Source organism: Nerophis ophidion, linkage group LG27 (genome assembly GCF_033978795.1).
Source record: "Nerophis ophidion isolate RoL-2023_Sa linkage group LG27, RoL_Noph_v1.0, whole genome shotgun sequence".
Taxonomy (NCBI): domain Eukaryota; kingdom Metazoa; phylum Chordata; class Actinopteri; order Syngnathiformes; family Syngnathidae; genus Nerophis; species Nerophis ophidion.
In genome coordinates, this window is record NC_084637.1 from 33,680,430 (window position 1) to 33,697,275 (window position 16,846).

At 40.2% G+C, this 16,846-nt stretch overlaps 1 protein-coding gene across 1 annotated transcript in view; it reads left to right on the forward strand.

Moving 5' to 3' along the window:
• The first annotated feature begins 4,685 nt into the window (after positions 1 to 4,685).
• Positions 4,686 to 16,846, forward strand: part of LOC133544080 (A disintegrin and metalloproteinase with thrombospondin motifs 5) — a 55,143-nt gene continuing 42,982 nt past the window's right edge. The window contains exon 1 of the mRNA XM_061889124.1: positions 4,686 to 6,204. Coding sequence (XP_061745108.1) covers positions 5,215 to 6,204 — 990 coding nt within the window. The 5' untranslated portion in view covers positions 4,686 to 5,214. The remainder of the gene's footprint in view (positions 6,205 to 16,846) is intronic.

Here is a 16,846-nt window from a genome sequence, read left to right on the forward strand (position 1 = left end):
TAAGAAGTATTTTATTTATTGTTGTTTAGCTTCAGAATAACAATGTTACTAAAAAGAATAAGACACTTATTATACTCTAAAAATGTTGGTCTTACTTAAAAATGCACGCATTTAGTTGTATTCAGTGTTAAAAAATATTATATGGCTCTCACGGAAATACTTTTAAAAATATTTGGCTTGTATGGTTCTCTTAGCCAAAAAGGTTCCCGACCCCTGGACTATGGCATGGAACAAACAAGACTTACTGTGGCGGGAAACAAACAAACACTTACGTGGATGAATCGAACAACTTGAACTGTGGTATTGCATGAAAACAAGCAGTGGTGCCAGGACGACTGACTGGCAAAGACAGGCTTAAATAATGGTCTCTTGATTGAAGCAGGTGGTGTCCGGAACACCAGAGGCAGGTGAAACTAATAAGTCGCCATGGTAACCAAAACAAACAAAGGTGCACAAAAACAGGAGCTAATGGAGTCTAAAACTAACAGAACATAACAAAAGCATGACCCAGACCACGGATCATGACAGTACCTTTGGTAGGATAGGTGTGGCAACATGACGATCCCTTTCAAGACTTTGAATTGCGTAAAAATCTGTGTCCTCACTGTGTCTGAATGTCATTCTTATATTTGTATAAAACATGGCGTCACCTTCCCGTTGGTGAAAAAGAGCTCGTTCATCAGTGGAACCTGTTTGGTTGCAGGAGAGGAGAACTGACTTCACCATGCTTTTGGAATTACACACTTCATAGACTGTTTGTTTATTTGGTGAAGGCCAGGCTGATAAAGAGTAACGCCTCCCTAGGGAGTTGTTTCGGACACGTCCGACCGGTAGGAGGCCACGGGGAAGACCCAGGACACATTGGGGAAGACTATGTCTCAAGGCTGGCCTGGGAACGCCTCGGGATCCCCCGGGAGGAGCTAGACCAAGTGGCTGGGGAGAGGGAAATCTGGGCTTCCCTGCTTAGGCTGCTGCCCCCGTGACCCGACCTCGGATAAGCGGAGGAAGATGGATGGATGGATGGATATTTTACAACACAAATTTAACGTTGAAAAGACATGCTTTTTGACAACGTTTATTCAACGTTGGGTTCTGACGTTGACTTTACCATTGAATTATGGTCATTTTCCAACAAATATCCCACAAAACGTTGAAACAAAATACATTTGATAACGTTTAATCAATGTCAGGTACTGACGTCGATTTGACCATTGAATTTGGGTCATTTCCCGATCAATATTCTACAACACAAATAAAACGTTTATTCAATGATGGGTTCTGACGTTGATTGACCGTTGAAATTTGGTCATTTTCCTCATATTTGTGTACATACAGGTAGGAACTAAAGTGCAGAACTGTATACATGAAATAAATAAACTATAAAAAAAAGTGTTACTTTAAAATAATATTAATTTAATCCAATAATATTTAAATAATAAATACTTCATAACATAAATTCCTTTCCATACATAAAAAAAATAAATAAAGCAAATGTTAGAAAGCGGTAAGTTGTTCTACATATAACAAGAATGGGAAAGAATTCCACTTTCAAAGCTTCAACAATTAGTTTCCTCAGTTCCCAAACGTTTATTGAGTGTTGTTAAAAGAAAAGGTGATGTAACACAGTGGTGAACATGCCCTTTCCCAACTACTTTGTCACATGTTGCAGCCATGAAATTCTAAGTTAATTATTATTTGCAAAGAAAAAAATAAAGTTTATGAGTTTGAACATCAAATATGTTGTCTTTGTAGCATATTCAACTGAATATGGCTTGAAAATGATTTGCAAATCATTGTATTCTGTTTATATTTACATCTAACACACTTTCCCAACTGCGATGAAGTGGCGACTTGTCCAGGGTGTACCCCGCCTTCCGCCCGATTGTAGCTGAGATAGGCGCCAGCGCCCCCCGCAACCCCAAAAGGGAATAAGCGGTAGAAAATGGATGGATGGATGGACAATTTCCCAACTCATATGAAAACGGGGTTCGTACTCATTTTGGCAGTCCTTGAACTCACCGTAGTTTAGCGCCGCCCTAGTGGCTCTCTGGAACTTTTTAAAAAATGTATGAAAAATGGAAAAAGATGAGGGGAAAAAAATATAAAAAATACTTTTTTTGTTTTAATATGTTTTCTGTAGGAGGACAAACATGACACAAACCTCCCCAATTGTTAAAAAGCACACTGTTTATATTAAACATGCTTCACTGATTAGATTGATTGAAACTTTTATTAGTAGATTGCACAGTACAGTACATATTCCCTACAATTGACCACTAAATGGTAACACCCCAATAAGTTTTTCAACCTGTCTGGGTCCGTGTTAATCAATTCATGGTAATCAATTCAACTATTTGGCAAGCGCCGTTTTGTCCTACTAATTTCGGCGGTCCTTGAACTCAGCGTAGTTTGTTTACATGTAGAACTTTCTCCGACTTTCTAAGACGTGTTTTATGCCACTTCTTTTTCTGTCTCATTTTGTCCACCAAACTTTTAACGCTGTGCATGAATGCACAAAGGTGAGTTTTGTTGACGTTATTGACTTATGTGGAGTGTGATAATCAGACATATTTGGTCACTGCAAGCTAACGATGCTAACATGCTATGTAGGCTAGCTATATGTAAATATTGCATGATTATTTGTCGCTATATTTGAGCTCATTTAGTTTCCTTTAAGTCCTCTTAATTCAATTTATATCTACATGGCACACTATCTGTATGTAATATGACTTTTAATTTGTTTGCGGCTCCAGACAAATGTTTTGGTATTTTTGGTCCAATTTGGCTCTTTTAACATTTTAGGTTGCTGACCCCTGGTTTAACCTTTCTTTCTCCGACTTTCTAAGACGTGTTTTATGCCACTTCTTTTTCTGTCTCATTTTGTCCACGACACTTTTAACGTTGTGCATGAATGCACAAAGGTGAGTTTTGTTGACGTTATTGACTTATGTGGAGTGTGATAATCAGACATATTTGGTTACTGCAAGCTAACGATGCTAACATGCTATGTAGGCTAGCTATATGTACATATTGCATCATTATTAGTCGCTATATTTGAGCTCATTTAGTTTCCTTTAAGTCCTCTTAATTCAATTTATATCTCATGACACACTATCTGTATGTAATATGGCTTTTAATTTTTTTGCGGCTCCAGACAAATTTGTTTTGGTATTTTTGGTCCAATTTGGCTCTTTTAACATTTTAGGTTGCTGACCCCTGGTTTAACCTTTCTTTCTCCGACTTTCTAAGACGTGTTTTATGCCACTTCTTTTTCTGGCTCATTTTGTCCACCAAACTTTTAACGCTGTGCATGAATGCACAAAGGTGAGTTTTGTTGACGTTATTGACTTATGTGGAGTGCTAATCAGACATATTTGGTCACTGCAAGCTAACGATGCTAACATGCTATGTAGGCTAGCTATATGTAAATATTGCATGATTATTTGTCGCTATATTTGAGCTCATTTAGTTTCCTTTAAGTCCTCTTAATTCAATTTATATCTACATGGCACACTATCTGTATGTAATATGACTTTTAATTTGTTTGCGGCTCCAGACAAATGTTTTGGTATTTTTGGTCCAATTTGGCTCTTTTAACATTTTAGGTTGCTGACCCCTGGTTTAACCTTTCTTTCTCCGACTTTCTAAGACGTGTTTTATGCCACTTCTTTTTCTGGCTCATTTTGTCCACCAAACTTTTAACGCTGTGCATGAATGCACAAAGGTGAGTTTTGTTGACGTTATTGACTTATGTGGAGTGCTAATCAGACATATTTGGTCACTGCAAGCTAACGATGCTAACATGCTATGTAGGCTAGCTATATGTAAATATTGCATGATTATTTGTCGCTATATTTGAGCTCATTTAGTTTCCTTTAAGTCCTCTTAATTCAATTTATATCTCATGACACACTATCTGTATGTAATATGGCTTTTAATTTTTTTGCGGCTCCAGACAAATTTGTTTTGGTATTTTTGGTCCAATTTGGCTCTTTTAACATTTTAGGTTGCTGACCTCTGGTTTAACCTTTCTTTCTCCGACTTTCTAAGACGTGTTTTATGCCACTTCTTTTTCTGGCTCATTTTGTCCACCAAACTTTTAACGCTGTGCATGAATGCACAAAGGTGAGTTTTGTTGACGTTATTGACTTATGTGGAGTGCTAATCAGACATATTTGGTCACTGCAAGCTAACGATGCTAACATGCTATGTAGGCTAGCTATATGTAAATATTGCATGATTATTTGTAGATATATTTGAGCTCATTTAGTTTCCTTTAAGTCCTCTTAATTCAATGTATATCTCATGACACACTATTTGTATGTAATATGGCTTTTATTTTTTCCGGCTCCAGACAGATTTGTTTTGGTATTTTTGGTCCAATTTGGCTCTTTTAACATTTTAGGTTGCTGACCCCTGGTTTAACCTTTCTTTCTCCGACTTTCTAAGACGTGTTTTATGCCACTTCTTTTTATGTCTCATTTTGTCCACCAACCTTTTAATGTTGTGCATGAATGCATGAAGGTGAGTTTTGTTGATGTTATTGACTTATGTGGAGTGCTAATCAGACATATTTGGTTACTGCAAGCTAACGATGCTAACATGCTATTTAGGCTAGCTGTATGTAAATATTGCATCATTATTTGTAGATATATTTGAGCTCGTTTAGTTTCCTTTAAGTCCTCTTAATTCAATTTATATCTCATGACACACTATCTGTATGTAATATGGCTTTTATTTTTTGTGGCTCCAGACAAATTTGTTGTTGTATTTTTGGTCCAATTTGGCTCTTTTAACATTTTGGGTTGCTGACCTCTGGTTCAACCTTTCTGCCTCCATATTTTCTGTATTTAAAAAATGTTCCTTGGCTCAAAAAAGGTAAAAACATTGAGTTAGAGAAGCTTGGTTGAGTCTCCTCGTCTCTCCTCCAGCACTTGCCTGCTCCGAGGAGAGAAAGGGGGATGGAGGAGTGGTGATGGAGCGCCAAGGGGGCAGGACTTGTCCTCTCCTGCTCCTATTAAGAGCAAACTTTCTCATTGACTTCTGCAAGTTCAGCCCGGACTGCGCACGATTTTGCTGCTTTGTTTTTCTTGCTGCTCTCCGCTGTTTTTGTTCGGAAAGAAAAAAAGAGCAGGATGCGCTTTTGGAACTGGTCTCGCCCAGGCTGGATTCGGTGATCCGGGCGTGTGGATGCTGGACCGCGTGGAATGAACAATGTTGCCGCTCCTTGGTGCTCCGGCCGCGGGCTTCCTGCTGCGGCTGCTGTGCGTGCTGCTGGACTCGCAGCTCGGCGGCGCGGTGTCGCTTTTCCGGGGCTTCTATCTTCCACCTGCGAACGGCTCGCTGCGCACACCTGCCCGGAGGACGGACGGGGTCGTGCGGACTATTGATCGGATCTACAACGGGGGCGGCCGGGCGGGGTATTTGCTCTACCTGGACGGGAGTCGCTTCCAGCTGGACATGGAGCGCGATGAGTCCTTGAGCCCCCGGGACGTGCTCGCCGTGACGGGGGGCAGCAGCGCGGAGCCCTGGCGGCGGGGGTGCGTGTACCGCGGGACGGTGGACTCGCAAGCCGAGTCCCTGGCCGTCTTCAACCTGTGCGGCGGCGGCCTGGAGGGCTTCTTCGCCGTGCGCGACTTGCGCTACGCGCTCACGCCGATCGTCCGCGCGCGGGGACGCGAGCACGACTCGCGCGCGCTCCAGGACCGGGACGCCGAGCGCGCGCTGCACGCGTTCACGCGCGAGAGCTTCGCGTTCGAGGCCGAGCGCGAGGGGCGCGGGAGCTGCGGCACGCGCGACGCGCGCAGGGGGCGCAGGCACGCGGCGCAGAAGCCCCGGGTCAGGGGTCGCGGCGGGACCGGCGTCGACGCGCGGCGCAGGAGGTCCGTCTCCCGCGCCAGACAGGTGGAGCTTCTCCTGGTGGCGGACGAGACCATGAGCAAGAAGTACGGGAAGGACCTGAACCACTACCTGCTCACCCTGGCCGCCATCGCGTCCAAGCTGTACGGCCACGCCAGCATCGAGAACCCCATCCGGCTGTCGGTGGTGAAAGTGACCACGGTCGGCGAGAAGGACAAAGGGCTGGACGTCACCAAGAACGCGGCGGCGACGCTGAAGAGCTTCTGCAAGTGGCAGAACCAGCAGAACCCGCTGGACGACGACCACCTGCACCACCACGACGCCGCCATCCTCTTCACTAGGCAGGTAAACGAGTGACGTCATGCCTTGCTTTGATCTCTACCCTATTTCCTTCAATTGCGCTAATTAATTTAAAACCTCTTCTGACTCCTGCTCTTAGCAAAGGCATGCGGTAAAAGTAAGCATGCGCTAATTAATTTAAAACCTCTTCTCACTCCTGCGCTTACCAAAGGCATGCGGTAAAAGTAAGCATGCGCTAATTACTTTAAAACCTCTTCTCACTCCTGCGCTTACCAAAGGCATGCGGTAAAAGTAAGCATGCGCTAATTACTTTAAAACCTCTTCTCACTCCTGCGCTTACCAAAGGCATGCGGTAAAAGTAAGCATGCGCTAATTAGTTTAAAAACCTCTTCTCACTCCTGCGCTTACCAAAGGCATGCGGTAAAAGTAAGCATGCGCTACTTACTTTAAAACCTCTTCTCACTCCGGCACTTACCAAATGCATGCAGTAAACATTTGAGTGTGATGTAAGCTTGGACCTTAAATCCTACTGAATAGCTCTTAATCTTCTTCCCTTTATGCAATTTCAAATTATTGAAATCAGCCTCCTCCATTTTGAAAATGATGACATAAATCAGAAACTGATGACATAGTGCTGTATTTTACTTCTTTATCTCGGGATGCAATCGGACTATTCTGGACAAGACTGTCGGGTAGGAACATATTGAGTTTCTCAATTAATCCTACACATCACAAAGACTGGATCCAAACAAAAGAAACGCGGGCCGTTCACACGAGAAGCTAACTTAACAAAAGCTAAACACTTAACATGGACTATGACAGGGGTAGGGAACCTATGGCTCTAGAACCAGATGTGGCTCTTTTGATGACTGCATCTGGCTCTCAGATAAACCTTAGCTGACATTGCTTAACACGATAAGTAGTGAATACTTCCACTGGTAATCACAGTGTTAAAAATAACGTTCAAAATATAAAACATTCTCATGCATTTTAATCCATCCATCCGTTTTCTACCCCACCTGTTCAAGAAGTTGCATTAATGTTAAGAAGTATTTTATTTATTGTTGTTTAGCTTCAGAATAACAATGTTATTAAAAAGAATAAGAGACTTATTATCCTCTAAACATGTTGGTCTTACTTAAAAATGCACGCATTTAGTTGTATTCAGTGTTAAAAAAAAACAAAAAACTATATGGCTCTCACGGAAATACTTTTAAAAATATTTGGCTTGTATGGCTCTCTTAGCCAAAAAGGTTCCCGACCCCTGGACTATGGCATGGAACAAACAAGACTTACTGTGGCGGGAAACAAACAAACACTTACGTGGATGAATCGAACAACTTGAACTGTGGTATTGCATGAAAACAAGCAGTGGCGCCAGGACGACTGATTGGCAAAGACAGGCTTAAATAATGGTCTCTGGATTGAAGCAGGTGGTGTCCGGAACACCAGAGGCAGGTGAAACTAATAAGTCGCCATGGTAACCAAAACAAACAAAGGTGCACATTAACAGGAGCTAATGGAGTCTAAAACTAACAGAACATAACAAAAGCGCTGTATTTTACTTCTTTATCTCTTTTTTTCAACCAAATATGCTTTGCTCTGATTAGGGGGTACTTGAACTAAAAAAAATGTTCCCAGGGGGTACATGACTGAAAAAGGTTTAGAAGCACTGGTCTGCACCGCTGCAGTAGACAGCCGTGTGTGTGTCACTGATTTCTACATATTGTCAGAAACGTCAAAACACCCGCGCCAAGTTATTAAATATGTCAGAGAGGTCACATAAGTACATACACCCAGATTTCTGCACTAATGATGGCGGGCAGATGCTTGGCTGTGTGGTCTGGGCCTGGTGGGTGGCTTATTTAGCATTTCAACCTAAAACTTGCTGACACTTAAGTTTCCCCCTGACTCATATGGAGATGAAGGTAAGTGGTCATTTTTCCTAGGAGCTGAACCTGCTCCCCACATGTCTCTCCACTGTCTTCCTCGCTTTGCTCAATCCTCTTGCAAACAGCCGTAAGAACTGTCTTTTTGGCAGACTCCTCAAAACATTGATACAACGTCCATTATACATACATGTCCTTCACAACTACAAATAGTTGTATTTGTAAATGGAGACAACGTTGGTGTCTAATGTTGCATCCACGTTGTTGGTTGGGAAATGACCCAAATTTCAATGCTCAAATCAACATCACGACCCGACGTTGAATAAACGTCTTCAAAAAGCATTTTGTTTCAACGCTAGGTCTGAGTTGTAAAATATTGGCTAGGAAATTACCAAAATTCAATAGTTGAATAACATTGATTAAATGTCGTCAAAAAGCATTTTGTTTCAACGCTAGGTCTGAGTTGTAGAATATTCGTTTGGAAATGACCAACATTTATGGTCAAATAACAAAGATTTAACGTCAAGAAGCGTGTTTTTTCAATGTTGTATTTGTGTTGTAGAATATAGGCTAGGAAAGTTCATTGGTCAAATCAACGTCAGAACCCAACATTGATTAAACGTCGTCAAGAAGCATGTTGTTTCAACATTAGGTTTGAGTTGTAAAATGTTGGTTAGGAAATGACCAACATTTATGGTCAAATAACAAAGATTTAACGTCAAAAGGTGTGTTGTTTCAACGTTGTATTTGTGTTGTAGAATATAGGCTAGGAAAGTTCAATGGTCAAATCAACGTCAGAACCCAACATTGATTAAACGTCGTCAAAGAGCAGGTTGTTTCAACGTTAGGTTTGAGTTGTAAAATATTGTTTAGGAAATGACCAAAGTTCAATGGTCAAATCAACATTAGAACCCATCATTGATTAAACGTTCTCAAAATGCAAAATGTATTTTTTGTTCTAGAATATTGGCTAGGAAATGACCAAAATTCAATGGTCAAATAACATTGATTAAACGTCGTCAAAAAGCATGTTGTTTCAACGTTAGGTTTGAGCTGTAAAATGGTTAGGAAATGACCAACATTTATGGTCAAATAACATTGATTTAACGTCAAAAAGCATGTTGTTTCAACGTTGTATTTGTGTTGTAGAATATTGGTTGTAAAATGACCAAAATTATTGGTCCAGTCAACGTCAGAACCCAACATTGATTAAACGTCGTCAAAAAGCATGTTGTTTCAACGTTAGGTTGGAGTTGTAAAATATTGGTTAGGAAATTACCAAAATTTAATGGTCAAATAATATTGATTAAAGGTCGTCAAAAAGCGTGTTGTTTTAACGTTTTATTTGTGTTGTAGAATATTGGCTAGGAAATTACCAAAATTCAATAGTCAAATAACATTGATTAAACGTCGTCAAGAAGCATGTTGTTTCAACGTTAGGTTTGAGCTGTAAAATGGTTAGGAAATGACCAACATTTATGGTCAAATAACATTGATTTAACGTCAAAAAGCATGTTGTTTCAACGTTGTATTTGTGTTGTAGAATATTGGTTGTAAAATGACCAAAATTATTGGTCCAGTCAACGTCAGAACCCAACATTGATTAAACGTCGTCAAAAAGCATGTTGTTTCAACGTTAGGTTGGAGTTGTAAAATATTGGTTAGGAAATTACCAAAATTTAATGGTCAAATAATATTGATTAAAGGTCGTCAAAAAGCGTGTTGTTTTAACGTTTTATTTGTGTTGTAGAATATTGGCTAGGAAATTACCAAAATTCAATAGTCAAATAACATTGATTAAACGTCGTCAAGAAGCATGTTGTTTCAACGTTAGGTTTGAGTTGTAAAATGGTTAGGAAATGACCAACATTTATGGTCAAATAACATTGATTTAACGTCAAAAAGCATGTTGTTTCAACGTTGTATTTGTGTTGTAGAATATAGACTAAGAAATGACCACAATTCAATAGTCAAATCAACGTCAGAACCCAACATTGATTAAACGTCGTCAAAAAGCATGTTGTTTCAACGTTAGGTTGGAGTTGTAAAATGTTGGTTAGGAAATTACCAAAATTTAATGGTCAAATAATATTGATTAAAGGTCGTCAAAAAGCGTGTTGTTTTAACGTTTTATTTGTGTTGTAGAATATTGGCTAGGAAATTACCAAAATTCAATAGTTAAATAACATTGATTAAACGTCGTCAAAAAGCATGTTGTTTCAACGTTAGGTTTGAGTTGTAAAATGTCGGTTAGGAAATGACCAACATTTATGGTCAAATAACATTGATTTAACGTCAAAAAGCATGTTGTTTCAACGTTGTATTTGTGTTGTAGAATATAGACTAAGAGATGACCACAATTCAATAGTCAAATCAACGTCAGAACCCAACATTGATTAAATGTCGTCAAAAAGCATTTTGTTTCAACGCTAGGTCTGAGTTGTAGAATATTCCTTTGGAAATGACCAACATTTATGGTCAAATAACAAAGATTTAACGTCAAGAAGCGTGTTTTTTCAATGTTGTATTTGTGTTGTAGAATATAGGCTAGGAAAGTTCATTGGTCAAATCAACGTCAGAACCCAACATTGATTAAACGTCGTCAAAGAGCATGTTGTTTCAACGTTAGGTTTGATTTGTAAAATAGTAGTTAGGAAATGACCAAAATTCAATAGTCAAATAACATTGATTAAACGTCGTCAAGAAGCATGTTGTTTCAACGTTAGGTTTGAGCTGTAAAATGGTTAGGAAATGACCAACATTTATGGTCAAATAACATTGATTTAACGTCAAAAAGCATGTTGTTTCAACGTTAGGTTTGAGCTGTAAAATGGTTAGGAAATGACCAACATTTATGGTCAAATAACATTGATTTAACGTCAAAAAGCATGTTGTTTCAATGTTGTATTTGTGTTGTAGAATATTGGTTGTAAAATGACCAAAATTAATGGTCCAGTCAACGTCAGAACCCAACATTGATTAAACGTCGTCAAAAAGTGTGTTGTTTCAACGTTAGGTTGGAGTTGTAAAATATTGGTTAGGAAATTACCAAAATTTAATGGTCAAATAATATTGATTAAAGGTCGTCAAAAAGCGTGTTGTTTTAACGTTTTATTTGTGTTGTAGAATATTGGCTAGGAAATTACCAAAATTCAATAGTTAAATAACATTGATTAAACGTCGTCAAAGAGCATGTTGTTTCAACGTTAGGTTTGATTTGTAAAATGTCGGTTAGGAAATGACCAACATTTATGGTCAAATAACATTGATTTAACGTCAAAAATCATGTTGTTTCAACGTTGTATTTGTGTTGTAGAATATTGGTTGTAAAATGACCAAAATTAATGGTCCAGTCAACGTCAGAACCCAACATTGATTAAACGTCGTCAAAAAGCATGTTGTTTCAACGTTAGGTTGGAGTTGTAAAATATTGGTTAGGAAATTACCAAAATTTAATGGTCAAATAATATTGATTAAAGGTCGTCAAAAAGCGTGTTGTTTTAACGTTTTATTTGTGTTGTAGAATATTGGCTAGGAAATTACCAAAATTCAATAGTTAAATAACATTGATTAAACGTCGTCAAAGAGCATGTTGTTTCAACGTTAGGTTTGATTTGTAAAATGTCGGTTAGGAAATGACCAACATTTATGGTCAAATAACATTGATTTAACGTCAAAAATCATGTTGTTTCAACGTTGTATTTGTGTTGTAGAATATTGGTTGTAAAATGACCAAAATTAATGGTCCAGTCAACGTCAGAACCCAACATTGATTAAACGTCGTCAAAAAGCATGTTGTTTCAACGTTAGGTTGGAGTTGTAAAATATTGGTTAGGAAATTACCAAAATTTAATGGTCAAATAATATTGATTAAAGGTCGTCAAAAAGCGTGTTGTTTTAACGTTTTATTTGTGTTGTAGAATATTGGCTAGGAAATTACCAAAATTCAATAGTTAAATAACATTGATTAAACGTCGTCAAAGAGCATGTTGTTTCAACGTTAGGTTTGATTTGTAAAATAGTAGTTAGGAAATGACCAAAATTCAATAGTCAAATAACATTGATTAAACGTCGTCAAAAAGCATGTTGTTTCAACGTTAGGTTTGAGCTGTAAAATGGTTAGGAAATGACCAACATTTATGGTCAAATAACATTGATTTAACGTCAAAAAGCATGTTGTTTCAACGTTGTATTTGTGTTGTAGAATATTGGTTGTAAAATGACCAAAATTAATGGTCCAGTCAACGTCAGAACCCAACATTGATTAAACGTCGTCAAAAAGTGTGTTGTTTCAACGTTAGGTTGGAGTTGTAAAATATTGGTTAGGAAATTACCAAAATTTAATGGTCAAATAATATTGATTAAAGGTCGTCAAAAAGCGTGTTGTTTTAACGTTTTATTTGTGTTGTAGAATATTGGCTAGGAAATTACCAAAATTCAATAGTTAAATAACATTGATTAAACGTCGTCAAAGAGCATGTTGTTTCAACGTTAGGTTTGATTTGTAAAATGTCGGTTAGGAAATGACCAACATTTATGGTCAAATAACATTGATTTAACGTCAAAAATCATGTTGTTTCAACGTTGTATTTGTGTTGTAGAATATTGGTTGTAAAATGACCAAAATTAATGGTCCAGTCAACGTCAGAACCCAACATTGATTAAACGTCGTCAAAAAGCATGTTGTTTCAACGTTAGGTTGGAGTTGTAAAATATTGGTTAGGAAATTACCAAAATTTAATGGTCAAATAATATTGATTAAAGGTCGTCAAAAAGCGTGTTGTTTTAACGTTTTATTTGTGTTGTAGAATATTGGCTAGGAAATTACCAAAATTCAATAGTTAAATAACATTGATTAAACGTCGTCAAAGAGCATGTTGTTTCAACGTTAGGTTTGATTTGTAAAATGTCGGTTAGGAAATGACCAACATTTATGGTCAAATAACATTGATTTAACGTCAAAAATCATGTTGTTTCAACGTTGTATTTGTGTTGTAGAATATTGGTTGTAAAATGACCAAAATTAATGGTCCAGTCAACGTCAGAACCCAACATTGATTAAACGTCGTCAAAAAGCATGTTGTTTCAACGTTAGGTTGGAGTTGTAAAATATTGGTTAGGAAATTACCAAAATTTAATGGTCAAATAATATTGATTAAAGGTCGTCAAAAAGCGTGTTGTTTTAACGTTTTATTTGTGTTGTAGAATATTGGCTAGGAAATTACCAAAATTCAATAGTTAAATAACATTGATTAAACGTCGTCAAAGAGCATGTTGTTTCAACGTTAGGTTTGAGCTGTAAAATGGTTAGGAAATGACCAACATTTATGGTCAAATAACATTGATTTAACGTCAAAAAGCATGTTGTTTCAACGTTGTATTTGTGTTGTAGAATATTGGTTGTAAAATGACCAAAATTAATGGTCCAGTCAACGTCAGAACCCAACATTGATTAAACGTCGTCAAAAAGTGTGTTGTTTCAACGTTAGGTTGGAGTTGTAAAATGTTGGTTAGGAAATTACCAAAATTTAATGGTCAAATAATATTGATTAAAGGTCGTCAAAAAGCGTGTTGTTTTAACGTTTTATTTGTGTTGTAGAATATTGGCTAGGAAATTACCAAAATTCAATAGTTAAATAACATTGATTAAACGTCGTCAAAAAGCATGTTGTTTCAACGTTAGGTTTGAGTTGTAAAATGTCGGTTAGGAAATGACCAACATTTATGGTCAAATAACATTGATTTAACGTCAAAAATCATGTTGTTTCAACGTTGTATTTGTGTTGTAGAATATTGGTTGTAAAATGACCAAAATTAATGGTCCAGTCAACGTCAGAACCCAACATTGATTAAACGTCGTCAAAAAGCATGTTGTTTCAACGTTAGGTTGGAGTTGTAAAATGTCGGTTAGGAAATGACCAACATTTATGGTCAAATAACATTGATTTAACGTCAAAAATCATGTTGTTTCAACGTTGTATTTGTGTTGTAGAATATTGGTTGTAAAATGACCAAAATTAATGGTCCAGTCAAAGTCAGAACCCAACATTGATTAAACGTCGTCAAAAAGTGTGTTGTTTCAACGTTAGGTTGGAGTTGTAAAATGTTGGTTAGGAAATGGCCAAAACATAATGGTCAAATAACATTGATTTAACTTTGTCAAGAAGTATGTTGCTTCAACGTTTTGTTGAGTTGTAAAATATTGATTAGGAAATGACCAAAATTCAATAGTCAAATAACATTGCTTTAACGTCAAAAAGTGTGTTGTTTCAACGTTGTATTTGTGTTGTAGAATATAGACTAAAAAATGACCACAATTCAATAGTCAAATCAACGTCAAAACCCAACATTGATTAAACGTCGTCAAAAAGCATGTTGTTTCAACGTTAGGTTTGAGTTGTAAAATGTTGGTTAGGAAATGACCAACATTTATGGTCAAAAAACGTTGATTAAACGTCATCAAAAAGCCGTGTTTTTTAAAAGTTGTATTTGTGTTGTAGAATATTGGCTAGGAATTGACCAAGATCCAATGGTCAAATTAATGTCAGAACCCAACATTGATTAAACGTTGTCAAAAAGCATGCTGTTTCAATGTTAGGTTGGGGTAGTAAAATATTGGTTAGGAAATGACCAACATTTATGGTCAAATAACATTGATTAAACTTTGTCAGAAAGCAGGTTGTTTCAACGTTGTGTTTGAGTTGTAAAATATTGGCTAGGAAATGACCAAAATTCAATAGTCAAATCAACGTCAGAACCTATCCATCCATCAATTTTCTACCGCTTGTCCCGTTTGGGGTCGCGGGTGGTGCTGGAGCCTATCTCAGCTGCATTCGGGCGCAAGGCGGGGTTTATCCTGGACAAGTCGCCAACATTGATTAAACGTCCTCAAAAATCATGTTGTTTCAATGTTTGGTCCTAGTTGTAAAATATTGGCTAGGAAATGACCAACACTCAATGGTCAAATAACATTGATTAAATGTCGCCAAAAAGCATGTTGTTTCAACGTTGTATTTGTGTCATAGAATATTGGTTGGTCAAATCAACGTCAGAACCCAACATTGATTAAACGTCGTCAAAGAGCATGTTGTTTCAACGTTAGGTTGGAGTTGCTCAACGTCAGGACCTAATTCCACAAGTTCCCAGGGTTGTTTTGATGTCTTGTGCCTGCTGCCCTGCGTCTCCAGCCTCGCCCCTCCCAGTCTCCCAGTCTCCCAGTCCCCCAGTCTCCCAGTCTCCCAGTCTCCCAGTCTCCCAGTCCCCACTCCCCCAGTCCCCCACTCCCCCAGTCTCCCAGTCCCCCAGTCTCCATTCTCCCAGTCCCCCACTCCCCCAGTCTCCCAGTCCCCCAGTCTCCATTCTCCCAGTCCCCACTCCCCCAGTCCCCCACTCCCCCAGTCTCCCAGTCCCCCAGTCTACCAGTCTCCCAGTCTCCCAATCTCCCAGTCTCTCAGTCTCCCAGTCCCCCAGTCTCCCAGTCTCCGAGTCCCCCAATCTCCCAGCCCCCCACTCCCCCAGTCTCCCAGTCTCCCAGTCCCCCAGTCTCCATTCTCCCAGTCACCACTCCCCCAGTCCCCCACTCCCCCAGTCCCCCAGTCCCCCAGTCTACCAGTCTACCAGTCTCCCAGTCTCCCAATCTCCCAGTCTCTCAGTCTCCCAGTCCCCCAGTCTCCCAGTCTCCGAGTCCCCCAATCTCCCAGTCCCCCACTCCCCCAGTCTCCCAGTCTCCCAGTCCCCCAGTCTCCATTCTCCCAGTCACCACTCCCCCAGTCCCCCACTCCCCCAGTCTCCCAGTCCCCCAGTCTACCAGTCTCCCAGTCTCCCAGTCTCCCAATCTCCCAGTCTCTCAGTCTCCCAGTCCCCCAGTCTCCCAGTCTCCGAGTCCCCCAATCTCCCAGTCCCCCACTCCCCCAGTCTCCCAGTCCCCCAGTCTCCATTCTCCCACTCCCCCATTCTCCCAGTCCCCCACTCCCCCAATCTCCCAGTCTCCCAGTCCCCCAGTCCCCCAGTCTCCCAATCTCCCAGTCTCCCGGTCTCCCAGTCTCCCAGTCCCCCAGTCTCCCAGTCTCCCGGTCTCCTAATCTCCCAGTCTCTCAGTCTCCCAGTCCCCCAGTCTCCCAGTCTCCCAATCTCTCAGTCTCCCAGTCTCCCAATCTCCCAGTCTACCAGTCTCCCGGTCTCCCAGTCTCCCAGTCTCCCAATCTCCCAGTCTCCCAGTCTCCCAGTCTCCCAGTCCCCCAGTCTCCCAGTCCCCCAGTCTCCCAGTCTCCCGGTCTCCCAGTCTCCCAGTCCCCCAGTCTCCCAATCTCCCAGTCTCCCAGTCCCCCAGTCTCCCAATCTCCCAGTCTCCCAGTCCCCCAGTCCCCCGGCACAGCATTTGAGCCCAGGCGACCCGAGGGCGCGTGCTGTTGAGCCTCTCACGCAAATGCTTCCCAGGAATTTCAAAATGAGCTGCATCAAACCCAAACTCCAGGGCGACATAATAGCTTCGTGTTATCCGCTCCCTTTCATCGCCCCCCCCCCCCCCCCCAAACCCCCCATCCCCCAGTTTCTTTTACAGCATCTGTCAGAAAAAACAAACACGGGCCGTATGGAAACCGCAGCCAATCCGCCCTTCTCTTACTTTAGCCTGCGTCTGAACCACAGCCGCGCCGCTCTGCTCCTCAAGCAAGCGTCCGGGGTTTTTATTTATTTGGATTTTTTTGTACTGTGACTCCGCCCCGTGCACGTGTCAGGTCCCTGGCGTCATTTGTTGGCCCGAGGTGTCAAAAGTAGTTGGCAGAGAGTCCCGGGCGCCG